Below are 24880 nucleotides of genomic sequence, written 5' to 3' on the forward strand. Positions count from 1 at the left end.
ACAGTCACAACAACTTCGCAAAGCTGTTACTTCTAATTAAAAAAAAACAAAAAAAAAAACTGTTGTTTTAACCCGTTAATTTAGTGTGATTAATTAAAATGTTTTTAAAAAACATAATGCAATTAATCATGCCTTCTGACCCTTAAGTAAATTCAAGCAATTCAAGCTTGAAGTACATGAAACATTGTGTTTTTACAAACCGCATCAGCGCTGATGAATGCAAGAACGTGTCCTGTGAGAGCATGACAGATTTACGAGCTCAATTGCAAAAAGGATTGTTGTCGTCTGTTGGCTACTAGGCTTATATGGGAATAAAACAAACAATACATTGGCTTATTTACAGTGTATACATTATATTACAAATATAGGCTATAATATAGAAAAAATACTATATTGACTTTTAAAAACACTTTTGTTTTGTCTAATCAATGCTTTACTCGTCTGCCACAAAATATTTAAATATGGATTTATCTTTTACATATATTTATTATTCATAATTATTTGAATTATGTATTATTCTTATCTTTATTTGAGAGACTTTCTCAGTAAATATTGATATGTGATTAATTGTGATTAATTAGATGAAATATTGTGCACTAAAATTCTGATAACATTTTTAATCGATTGACCGCAGTAATAATTATATAATTGCACATTTTCCTTCTGTTTTTGCAACCCCGTCTCATGACAAGTCACAATAATAGTACAAGATGGCATACAAAACATAAGAAAGCATACGAGTTAGTGCGTACAAAAACATTTGACTTTTACTGTCAGAAAATGAACAAACCAACAAACTATGCTATTACGAATTTCACTAAGTTTAACCCCTAACCCAAACCTAACCATGATTTTAATTGGATAATAATTTTTGTGTACTGGAAGAAAGAAAAGTGGTGTTTGGAACAAGATGAGAGAAGTGTATTACAGGTTATTGATCAGTCTATGGTATTGCATAAATAGAATGAATAACCAAATGTATTCACTGATGTTTCCTATCTTAAAAATTAAGTGTTGGGAGAGGTCATGTGATGCCATGAAGCAGACGTGTGAATGTGAATGAATGAATTTTTCATTATTTTCGTGTTATAATATGGGGAAATTCGATACACCCAGTTACACATTCGCTCTTTGAGGTAAAACATGGCAAAGAAGTCAAAATCATCAGGCTCTGGAGACATTAAAAGACACTTACGGGTTCAAGATGAAAACCCAGACAGGCCTGTGGACTGGTGACTTGATTTGGATGGCGCGGCGGGAGAAGGAATCCAGCGTCAGTTGTCCAACATATCGGTGATGATGACGAAGGTTCTTGCTGAGTTGGAGGATCTCGCTGTAATACGTCGATCGATTACGGTGATGGAAATAAAATTTTAGTTACAAAGAGTGTCGGAGGCTGAGAAACGAATCGATTATTTGGAGTCTTCGGAGAGGGAATTAACCGCTAATCCACCCGCGACCAAAGTTGATCTGGAACGTATTCTTGAAAATCTTGAAGATCTTGAGAATAGAAGTCGCAGGAATAACGTCAGAATTGTTGGAATTCCTGAGCATGAGGAGGGCAGAGATATGGTGAAATTCCTAGACGAGCTCTTCCCGAGTCTGCTTGACATAACAGGCCACAAGCTGGAAATCGAGCGAGCTCACAGAGTCCCAGCTCACTGACCGATTCTGGCCAGATTTCTGAGGTCATCCGATAAAGATCTTGTGTTGCGCCAGGCGAGGAGCAAAGGGAAGCTTTCTTGGAAGAACCATAATATTTTCTTGTTCCCGGACTTTGCGAGTTCGACAAGAGAGAAACGCGATCGGTTCAAGGAATGTAAGAAACTCTTACATCAGAAAAATATCTCGTTTGCTCTGATGTTCCCGGCCAAACTGAGAATAGAAATGAAGGACGGTCGCAAAGTATTTACATGTCCCAATCAGGCAATATCTTTTATTGAATCAATGGGTGAGTAAACCGTTGGATGTTTCTCATGTGAGTGGGTCAACTCACTGTACTTAATCTGGCTTTTGAGGAAGCTGGGCAAAATATCTACATGCTCACACAAAGGATGTCTTTTATAAAGTTGACGGATTGAGTAAGTCATGGAATATACTTTTATGTGGCCTCCAAGTGAATTGATTCGACCATCCGGGGAACCGGGATGCCGGTTTTGTTTCTGTTTGTGTTGGCTCCACCTAGCGGCTGGAGCTCGTGCCGTTTATGGGACATTGGAATGATTACGTCATCCGCTGAACTCATAACAGCTGGCTCACTGAACATTTGTTTATCTATCCGTGAAACTGAACGGTTTTATATCAGCTGAAATTTGTTTTGTGGAGGATCACACCTTTAAAACAGTTCTGTGAATTAATCTACATGTTCTTTGTGTTAATTATTCCTTTTGGCTGGGGGTTATTTTACAAAGTATTTTCTGTTATGTAATTTTGCTTCACAAATTTGTGAGGCTAAATTGAGCAATCCAATGGCAAAGTTGTCGTGGGGGCTCGTGGGCGTTCATGGACCTTTTGAATTTAAAGGGACTGTCGCCGGTTAGCGCTTTCGTGTGCGGGGTTAATGCGCATGTTTTTCTTTTTTCTGTTTGTTTTGTTCGGGGTAAGTTTGGGGTTTGATTGCTGAATTAATGGGGAATGTGGTCTGTATAAATTAGTTTTTGACACACAATATATTTTTTCTACTATGTCAAATGTTAATATGAGTGGATTATCTCTCTCAACATGGAATGTGAATGGGTTGGGGCACCCCATAAAAAGAAGGAAGGTTATTTCTGTTATTAAACGTAAGAAATATGATATAGTGTTTCTTCAAGAAATGCATCTTTCCCCGCAGGAAGCTGAAAAATTTGGGAAGACATGGGGTGGACATGTTTTCTTTAGTGCTGGCTCAAGTAAGAGCAAGGGAGTCATTATATTGGTAAATAAACATCCACAATTCAAATGTCTCAAACAGATTAAAGATAAATTAGGAAGAGTCATTATTGTTTTAGCTGAAATTCAGAGGCAAAGGTTGATATTGGCTAATATTTATGCGCCTAACGCTGATGATCAGGGCTTTTTTATAGATCTTGAAGGGATGTTGTGAGTCGCTGGCACCCCTCATGATATATTAGGAGGAGACTTTAATCTTTTGATGGACTCAGTCCTTGATCACAGTGAAGCAAAAGTGTGTAAACCCCCTAGAGCAACACTGACGCTTCACAGGATGTGTAAAAATCTTGGTCTTACAGATATTTGGAGACTTTTGAACCCATCTGGTAGAGACTATAAATTTTTTTCATCAGTCCATAAGATTTATTCTAGAATAGATTTTTTTTTTATATCCAAATCCCTCATTTCATCTGTTGTGGATTGTTCAGTTGGAAATATCTTAGTCTCAGATCATGCCCTGGTGAGTTTAGAGGTGGTGCCACATACGGAGAAAAATAAATCATATAATTGGTGCCTTAATGTATCCCTTTTGCAAAATCCTGAATTCCAACAAATGTTAAAGACTGAAATCAGTGTTTATATGGAGACCAATTGGTCCTCAGTATCCACTGTGGGCGTGGCTTGGGAGGCACTTAAGGCGGTTCTAAGGGGTCGGATCATACAGTATGCCTCATTCATTAAAAAATCCAAAGCACGAGAACTCGTGCCGTTGGAAGGAAATATTAAAAATGCTGAAGCAGAGCTAAAGCGCCGTTTGTCATCCGATGGCCTCAGAGAATTGACTCGATTGAAATAAAGATAAAATACTACTTTGTCGCAGAAAGTGGAGTTTTGGCTATTCAGGGCAAGACAGTCATACTTTGAGTCGGGGGACAAAGCAGGGAAGCATTTGGCTAGATATATAAAGCAGAGAGAGTCTTTTTCTACCATTCCCTGCTGGTGGTGAAATATTTACCTTGGCCATTGATATTAATAATGCTTTTAAAGAATTCTACTTTGATCTCTATAGTTCCATGTCTTCGTCTACTGATGAAGATATTAGAAACTTTGTGGAACCATTAGATCTCCCTAAACTGACGACTGAGCAAAAAAATTCTCTTGATTCTGAGATAACCATGGAGGAGCTTGGCGAGTTTATTTAGGCCTTACCTACAGGCAAGGCTCCGGGGCCTGACGGCTTTGCTGATGAGTTTTTCAAATCTTTTGCTACAGAACTGGCTCCACTTTTTCTAGAAGTTTATATTGAATCATTAAAGAATGGAAAGCTTCCGCAAACCATGACACAAGCCCGGATCAGTCTGATTCTTAAAAAGGACAAAGATCCAAGCGACTGTAAAAGTTAATGTCCAATTTCCCTGATCGAGTTAGATGTAAAACTTTTTGTCAAAAATTCTGGCTAACTGATTAAGTTATGACATCTCTTATACATATAGATCAGGTGGGATTTATTCGGGGCCGCAGCTCTTCTGATAATATTAGGCATCTCATCGATATCATGTGGTCAGTAGCGAATGAATAATCTCTGGTCGCTGCCATCTCACTTGATGCCGAAAAGGCATTTGATATGGTAGAATGGGATTATCTTTTTAAGATTTTGGAAATATACGGGTTCGGGAGTACGTTTATTGGATGGATTAAGTTACTTTATAGACACCCAGTAGTGGCAGTACAAACAAATGGATTCATTTCAGATTATTTTACTCTGTATAGGGGCACCTGGCAGGGTTGCCCTCTTTCCCCATTATTGTTCTGTCTTGCCCTGGAAAAATTAGCAACCGCGATAAGAAAGGAGGATGATTTTCCAGGGGTGGTGGCGGGAGGTATGGCGCATAAACTCTTGCTTTACGCAGATGATATTTTATTATTTGTCTCTGACCCCAGTAGATCTATGCCTTGCCTCCACAGAATTATTAATTCCTTTTCTAAGTTTTCAGGATACAGAGTCAATTGGTCTAAATCCGAAGCTTTGGCTCTGACAGCGTACTGCCCAGAAACGGCTTTCCAACCGGGTGCTTTCCAGTGGCCCAAACATTAAGTATTTGGGTATTTTATTTCCAGCAAATTTGTGTGATTTAGTTAGAGTTAATTTTGACCCCTTAATAAAACGGTTTTCGAGCGATGTGGGCAGGTGGGCTTCTTTACATTTAACTATGATTGGGAAGGTTAATGTAATTAAAATGAATTGTATTCCAAAATTCAATTACTTACTGCAGTCTCTCCCCTGTAGATGTCCCCCTCCCATATTTCAAGCAATTTGATAGCATAGCAAAGTCCTTCATTTGGAATGGTAAGCGTCCCAAATTACATTTCAATAAGTTACATAGGCCGATTGACAAAGGTGGGCTAGGCCTACCCAAGATTTTGTTTTATTATTATGCATTCGGTCTCAGACATTTGGCTCATTGGTCGCTTCCACCTGAGAGAGCCCCTCCCTGGTTCTGTATAGAACAGGAAGTTCTTGCCCCTATTTCGCCACTGCAGAGCCTTTCTATCAGATTAATCGGAGAAGCTAAATTACATCCCGTTATCTCGCACTTGAACTCGGTATGCACAAAAATGTCCAGAGTGTTTAATTCTGACATTTTTCTAAATGTTGCCTCGAGCATATGGCTGAACCCCAAACTATGCATCAACAAGTCCCCTTTTTGCTGGTCAGAGTGGATTGGGAGGGGGGTTGCTACACTCAGTGACCTATATGAGAGTGGAGTGTTGAGATCTTTTGAAAATTTGGTTCAACTTTTTGGGATTCCTAGATCTCAGTTCTATAAGTATTTACAGCTGCGCCACCTGCTCTGTACTATTTTTGGGAGTGGTTTACACCCCCCTAAAGCGGCAGACACTCTGGGAGAGGTGATTACTGCTTTTGGAAAAGGTCATGAGGCATCGGTGTATTACTCCCTACTAACTCAGAGTCTGGGAGACGGAACTTCAACTTCTCTTAAGAGATTATGGGAGAAAGATCTAAATCTGGTATTGGAGGAGGGAGAGTGGGCTGGGATTCTAAAAAATGTCAAATCTGCATCCAGAGATGCAAGGGTTCGCCTCATGCAATTTAAGATTTTACATAGATTCTATTGGACCCCCTCTAGATTGCATAGGCTTGGTCTTAAAGACACACCCACCTGCTGGAGATGTCAATCAGAAGATGGAGACACAACCCATGTCTTTTGGGGATGTGTTAAGATGCAAGAATTTTGGATGAGGATTCAGACTTTTATGTGCGAGGTTTCGGCCTCACAAATTTTATTTTGCCCCAGACTCTGTATCTTGGGAGATGGGGCAGTCATTAATTTGGAGAATAAGCACGTGAAAAACTGGGTCCTAACTAGTGTTATGATCGCCAGACAGATTACTTTGAGGAGTTGGAAGTCAGCTGGAGCGCCCCCGTTTCAGGAGTGGTGTTCAGAGATGGCCAGAGTGGCAGCTCTTGAGGAGGGGGTATCCAGAAGACTGGGGAGTCTGGACATGTTTGTAAAGAAGTTGGGCAAATATCTGTCTTTTTTGGAGGGCTCTCGGGGAGGAACAGTGGAGAGAGAGGTGTAGGGGCTTTATGTGTGTGATTGTTTTATTTATTTTATTTTTTTTAATTTATTAATTTATTTATCTATTATTGTTGTGTGTCTATGGTTGTGTGACCACTGGGATGTTATTGGGGGTCGGGTGGGGGATTGTGGGGATGGTGGGGGTTGTATATTGATTCTGTATTTGTGTGTTCCGGTATTTATATTTAAAGGTTGAATCAATAAAAAATGTTAATAAAAAAAAACAACAACAAAAAAAAAAACAATTAAGTGTTGGATTGGACGCTAGCCAAAATGTAATGCCTATATGGTATCAATTTAAAATTCTGCTTCTTAATTGGTTGGTCTCCATAGGAATAAAAGTCATACCTTTTCTTATGAGCCAAGTCATACGATATCTTATGATTTTGCCATCTGGTATGAATTATTACAAGTTGTCATGAGACTATGTTGATTTTTTTGCCTTTGTTTTTCAATTTTTCGTAGTAAATTTCAGAAGACTACCAGAGCGGATTTATGTGTCGACATTACCACAGATAGAAAAGCAGTTATTAAAACAGGTTGCATGCTTAATATGTCCAATCAATGTTATAAACCTTGTAAATATGCAAATAAGAACATTAACCCATTGTTTGAAAATATATAGTGTTAAATCTCAAAACCTCACTACCCAGGATTAATTACTAACCAGTTTATGATCAGTGTAAAATGTGGAATAAGAACACCCAGGACTACATTAACCCAAGGTTAAAAATGAGTGCAGCAATTTTTGCAATGAATTAATTAATGCAATGAATAAGTCAGACTCACCTCCTCTCGTAGCCCATACACCAAGACTGTCCTTGACATCCCTGCTTCCAAACTTTAACCATCCGTGTGAAGGCCTGGACACATGGCTGCATCTGGGTCACCAGTTTCACCTCCTGCTCAGAACACACATTTGGCCTGCCAGATAAAATGGGCACACCAATTAAAAGATACTTTTAACGAGACTTACTATACAAATGTTACAGGTTCAGCATCAATAGAGCAAACTGAAGTTAAATATCTTATGCAATGGTGAAAGTTTATGGATCAACCCTTGTGGGGCTGGAACCTGCAACATTTTGGTGTACCAGCCCAGATAGTTAACCACTAGTCCACACGACCCCAAACATACAGTGGTCCCAAAAAAGGATGTTCGCTACATTTTATGTTCATTAGCATCAGCCTTTGTGTGACCGCAGCGGCTCCTTTGGTTTGGATAGCTGACGTTGAAGTGCGTTCTAAATTGCTGATATTTTTGAGGCCTACACCCTTCATCCCTCTGAAGCTATCACTCTGGAGGGTAAATCCTTTCAAGAGATTAGGGCATAGGGATGAGCCCTTCGGAATGGAAAGCACCCTTTGTATGTCTAATGTAATTACATTCAAACATTTTAAGTGTGACTTAAGGGTTCACTTAAGTGAGACATTTTCCCCTTTAACATTACATTTTACTCCACTGATGGTTAGGTTTAGGTTTGGGGTTGGCGGGGGGTACAGTTTATAAAATATGCATTCCTCTTCACTGTGTTAAAGCCTGTACAACTTGCTTTTGGCGCCACTCTTTGGACATTTGACCCGGAAAATGGAGCTCACACATGCATACTCTCAACAACACTTACTGCTTTGGCCACTGGGGGCAGTGTTTCACATTTTGGTACGCACAGACCGATTTTAGCTTAAGAAAAGTCAACCCACTGTTTCCGATTTCACAATGAGATCAGTTTGAATAAACAATTTTTTGGACATGAAATAATGATATGAGTTGAAATTATATTATATAGTGAGAAAACAAATGCAGAGTATCCAGAAACAGTTGAAGTCCAACTCTGGTTTGCGTCAGAGTTCTGCTGGTGTTTATATTGCGACAATGACTGTCTGACTGCTCATTATCTCGCTTATTAAACGACTACTTGCCTAATAAATAATTAAATAGACATGAAATTTAAATTAAAGTTGAAAATATTTAATTAGATTACTTGTAAAGATCGCAGAGTGAAACCAGAAGTAGGAAAGATGAGTCGCAATACCCGGATGACCGTTAAAGCGTCATTTAATTCCCGAACCACTAGATGGTGGGATAGACCATATCAGAACCGAGTATTCCAGATGACCAAGTACTATGCCCATTAAGCAACAAGTGAAATAAATGTAAAGCACAGAGACAGGGCAACACTATTTTAGATAGTCATTTACTATCACACTCCCTGTCAAATTCTGCAGTTTTGTCAATTCCAATAAATCAATTTAATCACCTTTGCACACTGCTTCAGATGACAACATGATTTACACAGTTAAACTTCCCACACTAATACATTAGTCACTCTGTAAAAATGTTCTATTGCCTCAAGAATCAGATTAGACCAGACAGTGCACTTCAGGATTATATTCTATATATTATATTAGCCCCAGATTATGTTACAGAAAAGTAATTTAAAGTTCATATTATGAGCTAACACTTATATACATGCATACAGTGGCCCCAAAATGTATTATCTGGAAACTCAAATCACTATTACATGAATATCATTGTATTATACTGTAGCCAATATAGGCTAAAATATCTAATCTAGTAGCATTTATTTGAAAGAAATATTCAAGTTCATTTTTTAAGCAAAACCTTTCACAAAGGTTTGTTAAATTTTAAATTATATATATATATATATATATATATATATATATATATATATATATATATATATATATATATGTATATATAGTACAAAATATAGACATAGTATGTGGGCACATGTTAGTGGAACATGCCCAAAGCTAATGTGACAAACCTAGTACACCTGTGTGAACTTGAGGGAACTTGGTTAAAAAAGTAATTAAAATGGCTCAGAAAAGTGTAGTTAGTTCTGAGACAGGCTATAATCAGTGTATACGATGCCTAAAGATGTTGTCTAGGTAGTTCACTTGGTTCCGACACAGCAAGCGTTTCATGTTCGCTACAGTAACGGTGCGTAAATACGCGTCAAAGTGCGTCTCCACCAACACTAATTTGCTTTAATTGAAATAACTAAGTAAACATTTAATATTCCTTTTAACAAGCAAAAAAGTATGCTTTTATTAAATCAATGAGCCAATTAGTAGCCTATCCGCAATTACTCTGCTTCAAAGTTACTCACATGTGCGGCTTGAGGTCTTTTCCATGACGGGATCCTGCATTTATTCCACGAATTAGAATAATTAATAAATAAATGATCATATCCATCCTCAAATAATGTTCTGAATGGTTCAAACTGAATTCTGCACCAAAATAAAATGGAAACTAGTCCAGATTAGTCATTATTAAGATGTTTGGAGAGCAGTGGGAACTCCGCGCTGTGTGGAGCTCATTGTAAGAGCAGCTGGAATTGACGGGAGGAAAAAGACACTCAGATTCACCTCAGAGAGAGAGAGAGAGAGAGAGAGAGAGAGAGAGAGAGAGAGAGAGAGAGAGAGAGAGAGAGAGAGAGAGAGAGAGAGAGAGAGAGAGAGAGAGAGAGAGAGAGAGAGAGAGAGAGAGAGAGAGAGAGAGAGAGGCTGACATCCAAACACTCCGAGGACACTTCTGCTTTCCTGCAGGAGCTCCAGTGAGAGGAATGTCCTTTGAGAAGCACAAAGGAAATCCAGGAACCTCAAATCGACCCTACAATAGCTGTGACTGCCTCTCTTACCGGATCACTTACAAATAAGAGTAAAGCTATTTCAGCTTGATTTATTGCTTTACTTCAAAGTGCCAACATTTCAAAGGATAACACTTCTGAGTCAGATAAAGGTCTCTAATAAACTCACTCTTTTTTCTTTCTTTTTTGCTGTTCACAAGTTAGAAGATACACCGACTATCTCCAATGTGCCAACAATGGAGCCATGATATATATATATATATATATATATATCAGTATTAAAGTATTATTAGTATTCCTAGAAATGCAATTATTTTGTCCATGTTTAATAATATTTCGAAAAACAGATTTTTTTTCTACATATTTTTTTAATAGCATATATTAATCTTGGTTAATGTTACTTTATAAAAACGAAATTGTTCATTGTTAGTTCATGTTACTTTATAATGCATTAAATAATATTAACATATACAACTTTTAGTTTTAAAAATGCATTAGTAAATGTTCAAATTATCATTAACCAAGATTAGCCTATTAATGCTGTAAAAGTATTGTTCATTGTTAGTTCTTGTTAACTAATGAAGTTAATGTAAACAACTACAGTTTTATAATTTAAATATAAATTTACATTTTATTATAAACACCAAATTATTTATTGACAAGATGTCAAATGGTGTAACCATTCCTTGCACATTGAATACAGGTGAGTGTACACTTAATCATTAATGTAGAAAAAAGTTTTCAAACATATTGTAAAGGTACAAATTCAAGGTATTTTATCATATTCTTATGAATTTAAATATATTGTCAGCATTACTCCATTTGACCTGAACAAAGTATGCATTTTCATTAAAATGTCACTCACAGTCATGAGTGTCTAAAGGAGTCTTCTCTGGATATTTTTTTTATTTTGTTACATGACAACAGAATACCTGCATGTAAGGTTACAGAGTATTAAAGATTCTGTACTATTTCTAGGTCACTAATCAATTTTAAGTAAATTTGTGACATTGGCCATGTTACTCACTTCAAAGCATATTTTGTTATTTTGATTAGATAATTAAATGTTCTAAATTAACATGCAAAGAACAATGTGACTATATGGAAACGTCCCTGTCAGCACATACTGTACATCCCATCTCCAACTTCACATCTTGTGAATAATAATAAACCTTATTCCTCAATAAACCTCATCTGGTGAAATGTATATATAAACCCTTTATCCGGTGAATATATAGGCAATACAACTTTCTTATAGAGCATTATAACAGAGCCAAGTCTACGTCGTTTCAAAAGAAGAAACCCTTGTGTGTTATGGGCTTGTTTAAGTCCTGTGTTATGCACCAATTCTTCTTCTTCTTACTTTTCTTTTATTGGTTATTACTGGGATTTTGGTAGAACAATAAACAGCATCTGGGATTTCATTCATTTTGCACTCCTGTTGCCTCTATGTCTGTGCCATCCTAGTAAGAAAAGAATACGATTTTATTTTAATCATTTTTGTTTAATTGTCTTCCCCATCCTTTTTTTTTTTTTTTTTTTTTTCCTGTTTGTGATCCATGTGAAATTATCAAAAGGAAGAGCACTTGCTTTAGGGAATGACTAAATGTCATCCAAACAAACACCATAAACACTTTGGGCTTCATTCATGAAACACGAGCAGAACTCATTTCTGTGTAAATCAGTCTGCTTGTGTTGCATGAATGCTTTGATTACATCCTTACATGAGTGACAGGCAGTTTTTCCTTACAGGACAGGACTGCGCAGGGGTTACTGGGCCATAGCTAAAAGCAGAAGATGATGGGTCGTTGTCGTGGAGGCCGGTTTAAAAGGTCACAGCAGGGGTGAGGGATTTTGTGGTAACAGAACATGCAATGCATTCCCTAACACCACTGATCCTACTATTAGGGGTCAACGCCAATCAGGGTTCAACATCCCTGCCATGATCAGAATGTGGTAAACACAGTAAAACACACCTACAAAAACATCCGCTGGTATTTTGAGACATGTGGACGTGTCACTCCAGGGATATCTGTTTGATAGAACTCATCAATAACATGCACAATCTTACACTGATTATGATTAATAAGCTGACAACATGTTTGGTCAAGTAAACACCTTAGATGATTTTCCTTTATTGAGGTAAGGTCATAAGCGGCTTAAGAATAAAACGATTTGCAGACAAAAGATTTTTGCCCATTTACCCCTATATTGTGTTGCATGTAAACACCTTTAGGACTGATTTTCTGAATAAGTTGATTTTTGCTAGTTATCAGCCTATTGGTGTGCATGTAAACTCACTCGGTATAAAGACGATAAACATAAATTCTTAGGACAGTGCAGAACAAAACATTAACATTCTTTGTTTTTCACAGATCATTCATCATGTCATTTCTATGAAAGAATTTGAATAGCCAGATAAATCTGTTTGTTCCTTTTTTCATTAGATTTGTCACACAGTGACTGTCAGACTTCATGTGCAAAGGTCATTCATGTAGGAAATGTTTATTTTGGTACGCTCAAAAGGTTCCCAAAGTGAAGAAATATCAGTATAAATCATTATGGTTTAACGAGGGGCTTACAGTATTTCTGAGATGCAAGATTCTAAATCAAAATTACACAACTCAGTTTTTTACATTTACTGATTTACTTATTTTTGACCCTCAGATGCAAAAACTAGTTTCTTAGCATGCAGATTTAATGTTTGACTGCATTTATTATCAATTAAATGTCAATTATATACTGTGCTAGATTTAATTCTAGAATGCAAGATATTAATCCCAGGAAACCCAACCTAATTATTCATAATTGTCCATTTGTTGAAAATAAACATTCTACCATAAAAATAAAAAAATAATTATAGGATTTATGCATTTTAATTTCGTAATAAAATTCCATCAAATTAAATGTAGTAATCTTTCACACACACACAATGTTTTTTTTTATTAATTTTGTTAAAAATGACACAATTCATTTTTTTATTTTGTTTTGAAATTGAAATGTGTAAATCTTAAAAATAGACTAAAGTGTACACCACTGTACTTTAGCTGATGCTGAACTTGTTATCCCTACAACATGAAGGTTTTTTTATGTTATTTTTTCTAAGTTTCCATTTTTCTCTCAAAGTGAATGCAAGCAGGCTCCTGCACCAAAAACATACTGGTTCTAAATTAAATAATTCCAAATTATTCTAGTCACTTGGGTAACTTGTAAACCCAACTGTATGTGGGTAGTTGACATGAAATTTCAATAATTTTTGTCAAATTTGTTAGATTTACAACTTTTTTTGTTTTGTTTTTATTCTTTTAAAATGTTGTATTTTGTGTATTTTTGTGTATAATGTATTTTAATGACATCATATTAAATGAGAGACTACATATTTGTAATTTTAGAAATTCATATCTCACACTGAAAGATTTTAAATAAACAAGGGAAGAAAAAAGTTGATCAAAATGATGATAAAGCTTAAAAGAGCTTTTCTTTATTATTCAGTCCAAGTCATCCATTTCAAAACTTTTTATTTTAATTTTATTTTTACAAAATTTTAGTTTTGTAATGAAATAAATACATTGGCACAATTATATTTTTGTATACAAAACTAATTTCAAGCATTTAAGCATACACCTTCAGATCAAAAGGTTTTTAAGATCATGAGAAACTTTTCAGTCAAGTGTTTTTGACTTTTGACTGGTAGTGTACATGTATGTAACATTTGGAATAATGTACAGATTTTCCTCTTATGGAAAGAAATTGGTACTTTTATTCACCAAAGTGGCAAATGACACTGATCACAATGTATAGTCAGGACATTAATAACATGAAAAATTATTATTACAATTTGAAGAAATGTTCCGAACTTCTTAAACTTCTTCAAAGAGTTCTCATCAAAAAATCCTCCATGTGCAGCAATGACAGCTTTGCAGATCCTTGTTATTCTAGCTGTCAGTTTGTCCAGATACTCAGGTGACATTTCACCCCACACTTCCTGTAGCACTTGCCATAGATGTGGCTGTCTTGTCGGGCACTTCTCACTCACCTTACAGTCTAGCTGATCCTACAAAAGCTCAATGGGGTTAAGATCCATAACACTCTTTTCCAATTATCTGTTGTCCAATGTCTGTGTTTCTTTGCCCACTCGAACCTTTTCTTTTTGATTTTCTGTTTCAAAAGTGGCTTTTTCTTTGCAATTCTTCCCATAAGGCCTGCACCCCTGAGTCTTCTCTTTACTGTTGTACATGAAACTGATGTTGAGCGGGTAGAATTCAATGAAGCTGTCAGCTGAGGACATGTGAGGCGTCTATTTCTGAAACTAGAGACTCTGATGTACTTATCCTCTTGTTTAGTTGTACATCTGGCCTTCCACATCTCTTTCTGTCCTTGTTAGAGCCAGTTGTCCTTTGTCTTTGAAGACTGTAGTGTACACCTTTGTATGAAATCTTCAGTTTCAATTACAATTTCAAGCATTGAATAGCCTTGATTCCTCAAAACAATGATTGACTGATGAGTTTCTAGAGAAAGTTGTGTCTTTTTTGCCCTTTTTGACCTAATATTGACCTTAAGACATGTCAGTCTATTGCATACTGTGGCAACTCAAAAACAAACACAAAGACAATGTTAAGCTTCATTTAACGAACCAAACAGCTTTCAGCAGTGTTTGATATAATGGCAAGTGATTTTCTAGAACCATATTAGCAATTTAGCATGATTACTCAAGGATAAGGTGTTGGAGTGATGGCTGCTGGAAATGAGGCCTGTCTAGATTTGATAAAAAATGACTTTTTTCAAACAGTGATGGTGCTGTTTTTTACATCAGTAATGTCCTGACTATACTTTATGATCAGTTGAATGCCACTTTGGTGAATAAAAGTACCAATTTCCTTCCGAAACAGCAAAATCTGTACATTATTCCAAACTTAAACATTTTAATCTAAAATCTTGATGTTATTGTTCAACTCCACTTATTGCGGTCATGTGAAAATTATTTGTATTCTGCCGACATCTTCTGGTTATAATGGGAATTACATGTGCTGGAATGTACATTTATTAATTTGGCAGACGCTTTTATCCGCTTTTACAGTGCATTCAAGGTAGACCTATACATTTGATTAGTTTGTGTTCACTGGGATAGAACCCATTATCTTGAAATTGCTAGCGTCATGCTCTATCAGTTGAGCTACAGGAACCCAAGTGAATTTAAAAAAACATCTAAGCGTCAAGATCCCGTTTTCTCTGTTTTTAACCAAAGAGAAGAGGTAACCGATAAACTTTGAACCTCCCAATGTCCACCTCCATATGTTGACCAATGGCATTCCCGCGCGCGACACAGCCCCTCTACGTTTCTGCACGTGTTCAGCACTTTTACACCGCTCCCTCAGTCCACGCATGTCCTTCGACCCGGTTTTACAACTTAACTGCCGTGTTTTACCGCCAGTCTATTATGCTGTGCGCAGCTGCCAGAGTAGGCCTTTATGCAGTTCACCATACATTTCTTACCGGGTTCAAAACAGCACACTTTGAACAGCTCCGCAACATGTCTCACTCTAAACTCCCCGTAACTCTGCTCGGATCTATGGCGTTCGGTGGACGCGCGGACGCGCACCTGAGCGCGCAAATGGTCCAGGTGTTTCTTGAGCGCGGGCACAAGGAGCTGGACACTGCATACATGTACAATGATGGACAATCAGAGACCATCATAGGAGGTCTGGAACTCCCCAAAACAGGTATGAAGAGTTATATAAAGACCGAATAGTCACTCTTGTCATCATAGACATAAGTAGATCACATGATACTGTTGCAGGGGTTATTACGTCATGCTTCTCTGTGAGACCAAAGAGTTTCATACTCTGGCTGTATTCGCAATAATATACAACCATACTATTTATACTGTTTTGAAGTATATAGTATGTATACTATGTATAGTATGCAAATTTTCTGTAGCTGCTGAATTTGGAATTGCATACTGCCATACTATTTTTACAATTTGTACCGAAACAAATGTTATTATAGTAGTATGGTAGTATGCAATTCAAAATTCAGCCTACATGCATAGAATACTACATAGGCTACTACCTGGACGACTTACTACATATGCCTTTTTTCGTAATGTGTAATTCGACACATGCAATTTTAAAATTTGGAATTGCATACTACCATACTATTCTTACTATTTTTCTGTATACAGTTTATTATTTCTTTATTTATTTTACTGTGCATAGTATGCTAATTTTCTGTGGCTGAATTCGGAATTGCATACTACCATACTGTATATTTCGTCCATATCTTTAAATGTATAATAGCATACTTAGCATGGTAGTAATTCCCAATTCAGCCTGTATGCATAAAAAACTACATACAACCCAGAAGACTTACTACATGCTGTATGCCTTTTTTCGGAGCATGTACTTCAGAATATGTAATTATTTTAATTTGGAATTGCATACTACTGTGCTATTCTTACTATTTTGCAGTATATAGTATACGGTACATAGTATGCACATATTCTGTAGCTGAATTCGAAATCGCATACTACCATACCTCTCTAATAATTTTTGCTGTATCTTCAAATGGCAGAAACAGTAATAGTAGTGTGGTGGCATGCAATTCCGAGTTCAGCCTGCATGCATAGAATACGACATACTACATGGAAGACTTACTACTGTACATGTGCCTTTTTTCAGAAAATATGTAATTTGGAATATGCAATTTTTAAATTTTAAATTGCATACTACCATACAGAAATAGTAATAGTAGTATGCAATTTAGAATTCAGCCTACATGAATAGAATACTACATACAATATTGTACTACAGTACATGGAATGGAAGACTTACTACTGTACATATGCCTTTTTTTTTTTTTTTGTAGCAAATATGTCATTTGGAATATGTTTTTTTTTTTTTTTTTTTTGGAATCGCATACAACCAACTACTCACTATTTTGAAGCATATAGTATGCATACTGTGCATGGAATTTTCTGAATTCAAAATATCGTACTGCTCTTGTTATTTCTGCCATATCTTTAAACGGCAGAAATAAAGAGTAGTTTGGACTTCGGAAGTTTGCGATTCCAAATTCAGCCTGTATGTATAGAATAATACAGACTACCCGGAAAACCTACTGCATATGCTTTTTTTAATCAAAGAACAATGATATAGGCTAACAGATAACAAACAAGAAAAAAAATATATGTTTGAAATATACATTTCAATTCTGACCAATTCAATTCCGGGGGGAATTAAAAATATGCAAGTAAACAAAAATGCAAAATAAGGTAAATAATTAAATACTTGTTCTAATATAGGATTATGTTTGGAAATAGAATACTTGATAAGTATGGACTAACGTACATAATACTGCGCAGTATACAGTGTATTTCAAACATTGCATTTGAGTGGTTCCAGTTATCATTTTCGCAGTAAAAGTTGTGTTCTATTTTTAATGTAATTATTCTATGCAGAACATTTGCATAATGTGCACAGAATATATGTACAGTATATACCATAAACTGTAACAACAGTTAGAATAGTATAGATATAGAAGTATGCCAAACATATCATTCCTTTATAAAGACTCTCCAATAAATGCAACCAAAAAAGAAAACTACCTAAATCAGTTAATAATCATAGCTGAAACTGATGTACCTGCCCAGACGTGTTTAATGCGTGTTTATAAATGTGAAATCTATGTGAATCGGTTCTTTGTGTTATATAAGATGTTTATCAGATGTTTGAACACAATATAACAATGCAATGATTTCCAGACAGTGCACTCTTTAGTACAATGGTACTTTTTGCACTTATCTTAAATTTTTGTAACATATTTCTTGGAAGATCACATCATAGTCTAAAAGGAGATTATATATTTTTTTAACATGTTTAATATTCAGCTATAATGCATCCATTTGTGTTTATCAGTTAGAATTGCCACTAAAGCAAACCCCTGGGACGGCAAGACACTCAAACCTGAAAGTGTTCGTCATCAGCTGGAAACATCCCTGAAGAGACTGTGCACTCAGTGTGTGGATCTCTTTTACCTGCACGCGCCAGACCACCAAAACCCCATTCAAGACACATTACAGGCCTGCAATGAACTCTATAAAGAGGTCAGTTCACGTCCAGATACACAAGGGCTGTTAGAACATAGCAACTGTAGAGACTGTACAGACATGCACTTTGATAAATGCCTGACAATGAGCTGAGTTACTGATATTTTCGGCCTGTTTGACCTATATGTTTTTAAAAGCCATAAAGACGTCAGCAAGGACCACTGAACAGACAAGAAGGATTTGTCTATCTATATCATATTTATTGCACAAGAATTATGCAACTCATTTAACATTATGCTAATAGAATCGGCCGACATGTTTCGGGTCTTAATTGAACTACAGCTAACTTATATCATCAGTATGATTATCCAAAATGCACATAACATTTGATATTTTTGTACATTTTAAAATGTGATTTTTATACTGACATGACTATACATAATATATAGTATAAAATATATTTGTTGTATTCCTGTAGCTCAACTAGTGGAGCGTGGCACTAACAATGCCAGAATGCCCACGGATTTGATTCCCAGGGAATAAACATAATGCTAAAATGTAGCTTGAATGAATTCAAATTAACCAAAAGCTGATTTTTTAGGGCAAATTCAAGGAGCTGGGCTTATCAAACTATGCATCATGGGAAGTGGCCGAAATCTACTGTATCTGCAAACACAATAACTGGGTGCTTCCTACTGTATATCAGGTAAGTGGATGAATTGTTGGTTGTCAGACAGACAGAGGTTGGAAAATAAGTATGAGGGTAGCTATAAAAATGATCATCTTTCAATAAAAATTAGCTACCCATTTTAATTACATAATGTGACATATTTCCAACTGAAACGGTATTCAATCAGAAGATTATGAATGTGGGTTATGACATGAGGAATTACATTTTCCTTAGTCTTTTGACATGTAAGATGTCACTGTACTATAAAAACATACTGTAAGTTTACGAACTCAAAACTACCTCCACACTGCAAAGTACGAAAAGAGCATTTGTTGAAATCAAGCTGCCAAAATGACTCGTGCTCTTCTTCCTACACATTGTGATGTCACACTGTGGTAGACATTGGCATCTGACCAACTCCACAACACATAAGTGCCTACTTTACCTTATTACTTTCGTAGCCACGCCGAGTAGCAGTCAGCAGTGAGATTGCAAGGATAGAGCAGGTCAGTCAAGAGCAGAGAGCCAATCAGGGCAGTGGGTGTTTACTGTCAAGTCTTAAAGGAGAAGCAGAACCAAAACTGAGCGTTTCTGACAGAGGGTCAGAATGAGAATGGAAAATGATCATGTTTTACAAATACATGACTGTTTTTTGTGCAAAAAAACTTTACCAATATAGAGGCCTGGGTAGCTCAGCGAGTACTGACGCTGACTAACACCCCTGGAGTCGCGGGTTCGAATCCAGGGTGTGCTGAGTGACTCCAGCCAGATCTCCTAAGCAACCAAATTGGCCTGGTTGCTAGGGAGGGTAGAGTCACATGGAGTAACCTCCTTGTAGTCACGATTAGTGGTTCTCGCTCTCAATGGGGCACGTGGTAAGTTGTGTGTGGATCACGGAGAGTAGCATGAGCCTCCAAATGCTGTGAGTCTCTGGGTTTCATGCACAACGAGCCACGTGATAAGATGAGATAAGATTGACAGTTTCAGAAGCGGAAGCAACTGAGACTTGTCCTCCGCCACCCGGATTGAGGTGAGTAACCGCGCCACCACGAGGACCTACTAAGTAGTGGGAATTGGGCATTCCAAAAAATTTGGGAGAAAAAAAAAAAAGTTACCAATATTATAAGTGAACCCCAAGGAACATTTTAAAATAGAAAAAAAAAAAGCCATATAAAGGCCCCTTTAAAGCTAAAGTATGTAACTTTTTCGGTGTTTTTTGGATCATCTATCCTAGCTTAATACGCAGACAACTATATTATAAACCATTCATTGGTTAATTTGATTGAAAACTTTAAACACTGTGTCTCTGTGGTGCTATGAAAATCCCTCTGTTTGTTTTGAGCATCTCATACATCAACATTGACTCAACCAATGGTGTGACTTGGGGGCAGGACTATCTGTTTGTTTGATCATCAGCAGATGGGTGTATTCAGACAGCTGTTTGGAATTTATTTAATGTTTATATTTGCAATTCCGTTTGGTGGCTCAAAAATTATGCACTTCAGCTTTAAGTAAGGATGGGAATCGTATCGAAATCCTCCTAATGATTCAGATCCCTTAACGGTTCTATTAACAATTCTTTTAGTACTTTTGGGAAAAATTATTTCGACAAATCAGAAACATGTTTTCACAGACATTTTAGAGGCAAAATGCACTCTTAATATTCTATTCATTCATTCTTTTATAAAATTCCACTGATTACAACAAAATTTGAGTTTTGAGTTGGCATGACGAAAAGTCACAACTTGCACATTAGTAAGAATAATTCAGTAATCTCTCCAACTGGTGTATAAGTAATTTTGATTCACTAAAAAGGGCCTGCTCATAAGAGTCATTCGTTCGGGAGTCAGACTACACTGGTTGCGCTGTATGTTTCGTGCTGTAGATTCAAAAGAACCAGCTAATAAAAACAATTTGTACAGTAATCGGACTACACTGATTGCGCTGTATGTTTCACGTTGTAGATTAAAAAGAACCGGCTCATAAAAAGTCATTCATTCCGGAATCAGACTACACTGGTCACACTGAGTTTTTCGCACTTCGGATTCAAAAGGACTGGCTCATAAGAGTCATTCGCTCTTGAATTGAACTACACTGGTTGAGCTGTGTTTCGTGCTGTAGATTTAGTAGAGGGGCAATGCTATCACTGAATTGTTCTGTTGTCAGTGTATTTCAGCAAATCAGGCATTGCCCCCCTAGATTTGCCTTGAGCCCCTCCCTAGAAACGTCTGATGCCAACCCCAGACTGACGGTGAAACGATCAACGTGCCCCCCCCCCCCCCCCCCCAAAACATACAGGTGCATCTCAATAAATTAGAATGTCGTGGAAAAGTTCATTTATTTCAGTAATTCAACTCAAATTGTGAAACTCGTGTATTAAATAAATTCAATGCACACAGACTGAAGTAGTTTAAGTCTTTGGTTCTTTTAATTGTGATGATTTTGGCTCACATTTAACAAAAACCCACCAATTCACTATCTCAAAAAATTAGAATATGGTGACATGCCAATCAGCTAATCAACTCAAAACACCTGCAAAGGTTTCCTGAGCCTTCAAAATGGTCTCTGTTTAGTTCACTAGGCTACACAATCATGGGGAAGACTGCTGATCTGACAGTTGTCCAGAAGACAATCATTGACACCCTTCACAAGGAGGGTAAGCCACAAACATTCATTGCCAAAGAAGCTGGCTGTTCACAGAGTGCTGTATCCAAGCATGTTAACAGAAAGTTGAGTGGAAGGAAAAAGTGTGGAAGAAAAAGATGCACAACCAACCGAGAGAACCGCAGCCTTATGATTGTCAAGCAGAATCGATTCAAGAATTTGGGTGAACTTCACAAGGAATGGACTGAGGCTGGGGTCAAGGCATCAAGAGCCACCACACACAGACATGTCAAGGAATTTGGCTACAGTTGTCGTATTCCTCTTGTTAAGCCACTCCTGAACCACAGACAACGTCAGAGCCGTCTTACCTGGGCTAAGGAGAAGAAGAACTGGACTGTTGCCCAGTGTTCCAAAGTCCTCTTTTCAGATGAGAGCAAGTTTTGTATTTCATTTGGAAACCAAGGTCCTAGAGTCTGGAGGAAGGATGGAGAAGCTCATAGCCCAAGTTGCTTGAAGTCCAGTGTTAAGTTTCCAGTCTGTGATGATTTGGGGTGCAATGTCATCTGCTGGTGTTGGTCCATTGTGTTTTTTGAAAACCAAAGTCACTGCATCTGTTTACCAAGAAATTTTGGAGCACTTCATGCTTCCTCCTGCTGACCAGCTTTTTAAAGATGCTGATTTCATTTTCCAGCAGGATTTGGCACCTGCCCACACTGCCAAAAGCACCAAAAGTTGGTTAAATGACCATGGTGTTGGTGTGCTTGACTGGCCAGCAAACTCACCAGACCTGAAACCCATAGAGAATCTATGGGGTATTGTCAAGAGGAAAATGAGAAACAAGAGACCAAAAAATGCAGATGAGCTGAAGGCCACTGTCAAAGAAACCTGGGCTTCCATACCACCTCAGCAGTGCCACAAACTGATCACCTCCATGCCACGCCGAACTGAGGCAGTAATTAAAGCAAAAGGAGCCCCTACCAAGTATTGAGTACATATACAGTAAATGAACATACTTTCCAGAAGGCCAACAATTCACTAAAAATGTTTTTTTTATTGGTCTTATGATGTATTCTAATTTTTTGAGATAGTGAATTGGTGGGTTTTTGTTAAATGTGAGCCAAAATCATCACAATTAAAAGAACCAAAGACTTAAACTACTTCAGTCTGTGTGCATTGAATTTATTTAATACACGAGTTTCACAATTTGAGTTGAATTACTGAAATAAATTAACTTTTCCACGACATTCTAATTTATTGAGATGCACCTGTACAAGCGCCCCACGAGAGATCGCATTCTAGTGCGGGCTCTGATTTCAGGACGGTGTTCCATCCACAACGATGGAATATTGCACATTCGAGGACTGTTAACGGAACAGTCAAGAAAATCATACGGTTGCTGTATTTATAAAAATTGGAACAGGATCTAAACATGATTCTCGATTCCCAAGTTCCCAACCAGAGTATTAAGAAAGTAAATAAGGTCAATTTTGATTTCATGTCGACTTTAGTCACATAAAACAATAGCATAATGTTGATTGGTTGTACAAATGTTTTCTTCTAAAGGGCATGTACAACGCAACCACACGGCAAGTGGAGACAGAACTGTTGCCATGTTTAAGATACTATGGCATGCGCTTCTTTGCATACAATCCCCTGGCAGGTATTGTGAGATTCATATTCTGCTTATGCCAGTCTAATAGAGCTAAAGGCAATTTCATTGCTCATTAATGGTCCACATACATTGTCATGATTTTCACACAGGTGGGCTGCTCACTGGGAAGTATCACTATGAAGATAAAGATGGAGCTCAGCCTGCAGGTCGATTCTTTGGCAACAACTGGGCTGGTGCCTACAGGGACAGGTGTGTAAATATTAGTCCATTGAGTTTGTTAATATTGAAACTAATAGTTGATTTTTCAATCCTGTGCAACCTTAATCTCTAGATCTAATGTGTAGTGTAATGTTTGTGATATTTTACCTAACATGATGCTCTAAAGTTAACATTGAAGAGCTCTCTCAACTGATTGTATGGTCTATGGTTTCAGATACTGGAAGGAAAGTCATTTTCAGGCCATAGATGTTGTTCAGAAAGCTCTGGAAGCAGCATACGGCTCGGAGAAACCGACACTTACGTCAGCTGCTATACGCTGGATGTATCATCACTCTCAACTCAAGGTGAGAAATATCAGGAAATTACATAATGCACAAGCCACTTACAATTGCAGTGTTAAATTACTGTTTGAAAGCCTTTGATGAGCCTAATGAAAAGCCTAACGAGTGAGTATTTTAGATCTTTGTCTTTCCCCCTGGTATCTTGTTGCTTATTGTTTTAGATCGAGCACTTGTTCCAATACAGAAATGTGATTCACAAGAAATAGCATACTACTTGTTCGATTTCTGCAGTGTATAGTATGTGCATTAGTATTGTGCACAGGATGCACCTTTGCATAGAGTATATGAATCCTTGGATGATCCACAACATTTGCAAATTGTGCAGAATAAACTGAAATAGCTGCCACAACACTTTCTTGACTCGTTATTTGATTGGACTGCTTAAAGTTACAGCATTTTTACACAAGAATTGGGTTAAAAATGTAAAATAATTGTTTTTATATTCGAGATGGACACTCAACAACGTAGCATCCTATTACTTGATATCTTGTTTCACATTCTATTTGTCTATTACTCGGCAGCACACAGTATGCAGTTAGTATTTTATTCCAAACATTGGAATCGATTTAGGTATTTAATTCTGTTGTGCTGATGTGGTCTATCGTTTCAGGGAGATCTGGGTGATGGCGTCATTATAGGGATGTCCACCATGGATCAGCTGAATGAGAACCTGACGGCAGCTGCAGAAGGTCCACTCAAACAGGAAGTCGTGGACGCTTTCAAACATGCCTGGGATTTAGTAGCTCACGACTGTCCAAACTACTTCCGCTAGACAGCACCATAGCAACAAGAGAAAAGGATCCCCAATTATATGAACCATGATTTATAAGAACTAACACAGATCATTTAATTTTTTTATGGACAAATTATTTTTTCGGATGAATGAACAGTGATGAATTGAGTTGGATCAGCCTTCATCTTACTAATAAACTCATGCAAATGACAGGTCTCTACTGGTCTCCGCACCGTAAATGCTGACATTAGGATGCAATATGATCTGCTTTATGTCCATCTTACAGAGATGAAATAACTTCTCCAGTAAGAATAACACAATCACCTGTTTGCCTCAGTACAGCTGATGTAGCTTGTCTTACACCTTGTTTTTATACTATACAATGCCTAACTAGTATGACATTGGCAGTGGTGTTTACAAACCAAAAACAGAGGCACACAACTGAACACAGAGGGTTCAGGTGACTTTGACCGTCGCTGGGTAAAAGAACTCACAAATCACTGAGAAAACGCACTTTTCATGCGTCTTTGTCGGATCAACACAAATAAAGAAAATGTTCATTGAAAGTCT

The 24880-nt window shown here is 37.2% G+C and overlaps 2 protein-coding genes across 2 annotated transcripts in view; one reads left to right on the forward strand and one right to left on the reverse strand.

Moving 5' to 3' along the window:
- Window positions 1–9698, reverse strand: part of LOC127427847 (multiple epidermal growth factor-like domains protein 6) — a 133542-nt gene extending 123844 nt beyond the window's left edge. The window contains exons 1-2 of the mRNA XM_051675678.1: window positions 9608–9698; window positions 7263–7397 (exon numbers count right to left, since the gene is read on the reverse strand). Of these exons, the coding sequence (XP_051531638.1) occupies window positions 7263–7397; window positions 9608–9693 (221 nt within the window). The 5' untranslated portion in view covers window positions 9694–9698. The remainder of the gene's footprint in view (window positions 1–7262; window positions 7398–9607) is intronic.
- A 5753-nt stretch (window positions 9699–15451) lies between these two features.
- On the forward strand, window positions 15452–24879 carry akr7a3 (aldo-keto reductase family 7, member A3 (aflatoxin aldehyde reductase)). The gene is made up of 7 exons (XM_051675813.1): window positions 15452–15807; window positions 18001–18188; window positions 18733–18837; window positions 22969–23065; window positions 23167–23266; window positions 23451–23580; window positions 24188–24879. Exons 1-7 carry the CDS (start codon window positions 15525–15527, stop codon window positions 24347–24349), a joined length of 1065 nt encoding a protein of 354 aa, XP_051531773.1. The 5' UTR covers window positions 15452–15524; the 3' UTR covers window positions 24350–24879.
- The last annotated feature ends 1 nt before the right edge of the window (window position 24880 follows it).

This window comes from Myxocyprinus asiaticus, chromosome 37, assembly GCF_019703515.2.
Source record: "Myxocyprinus asiaticus isolate MX2 ecotype Aquarium Trade chromosome 37, UBuf_Myxa_2, whole genome shotgun sequence".
NCBI classification, from domain to species: Eukaryota; Metazoa; Chordata; class Actinopteri; order Cypriniformes; family Catostomidae; genus Myxocyprinus; species Myxocyprinus asiaticus.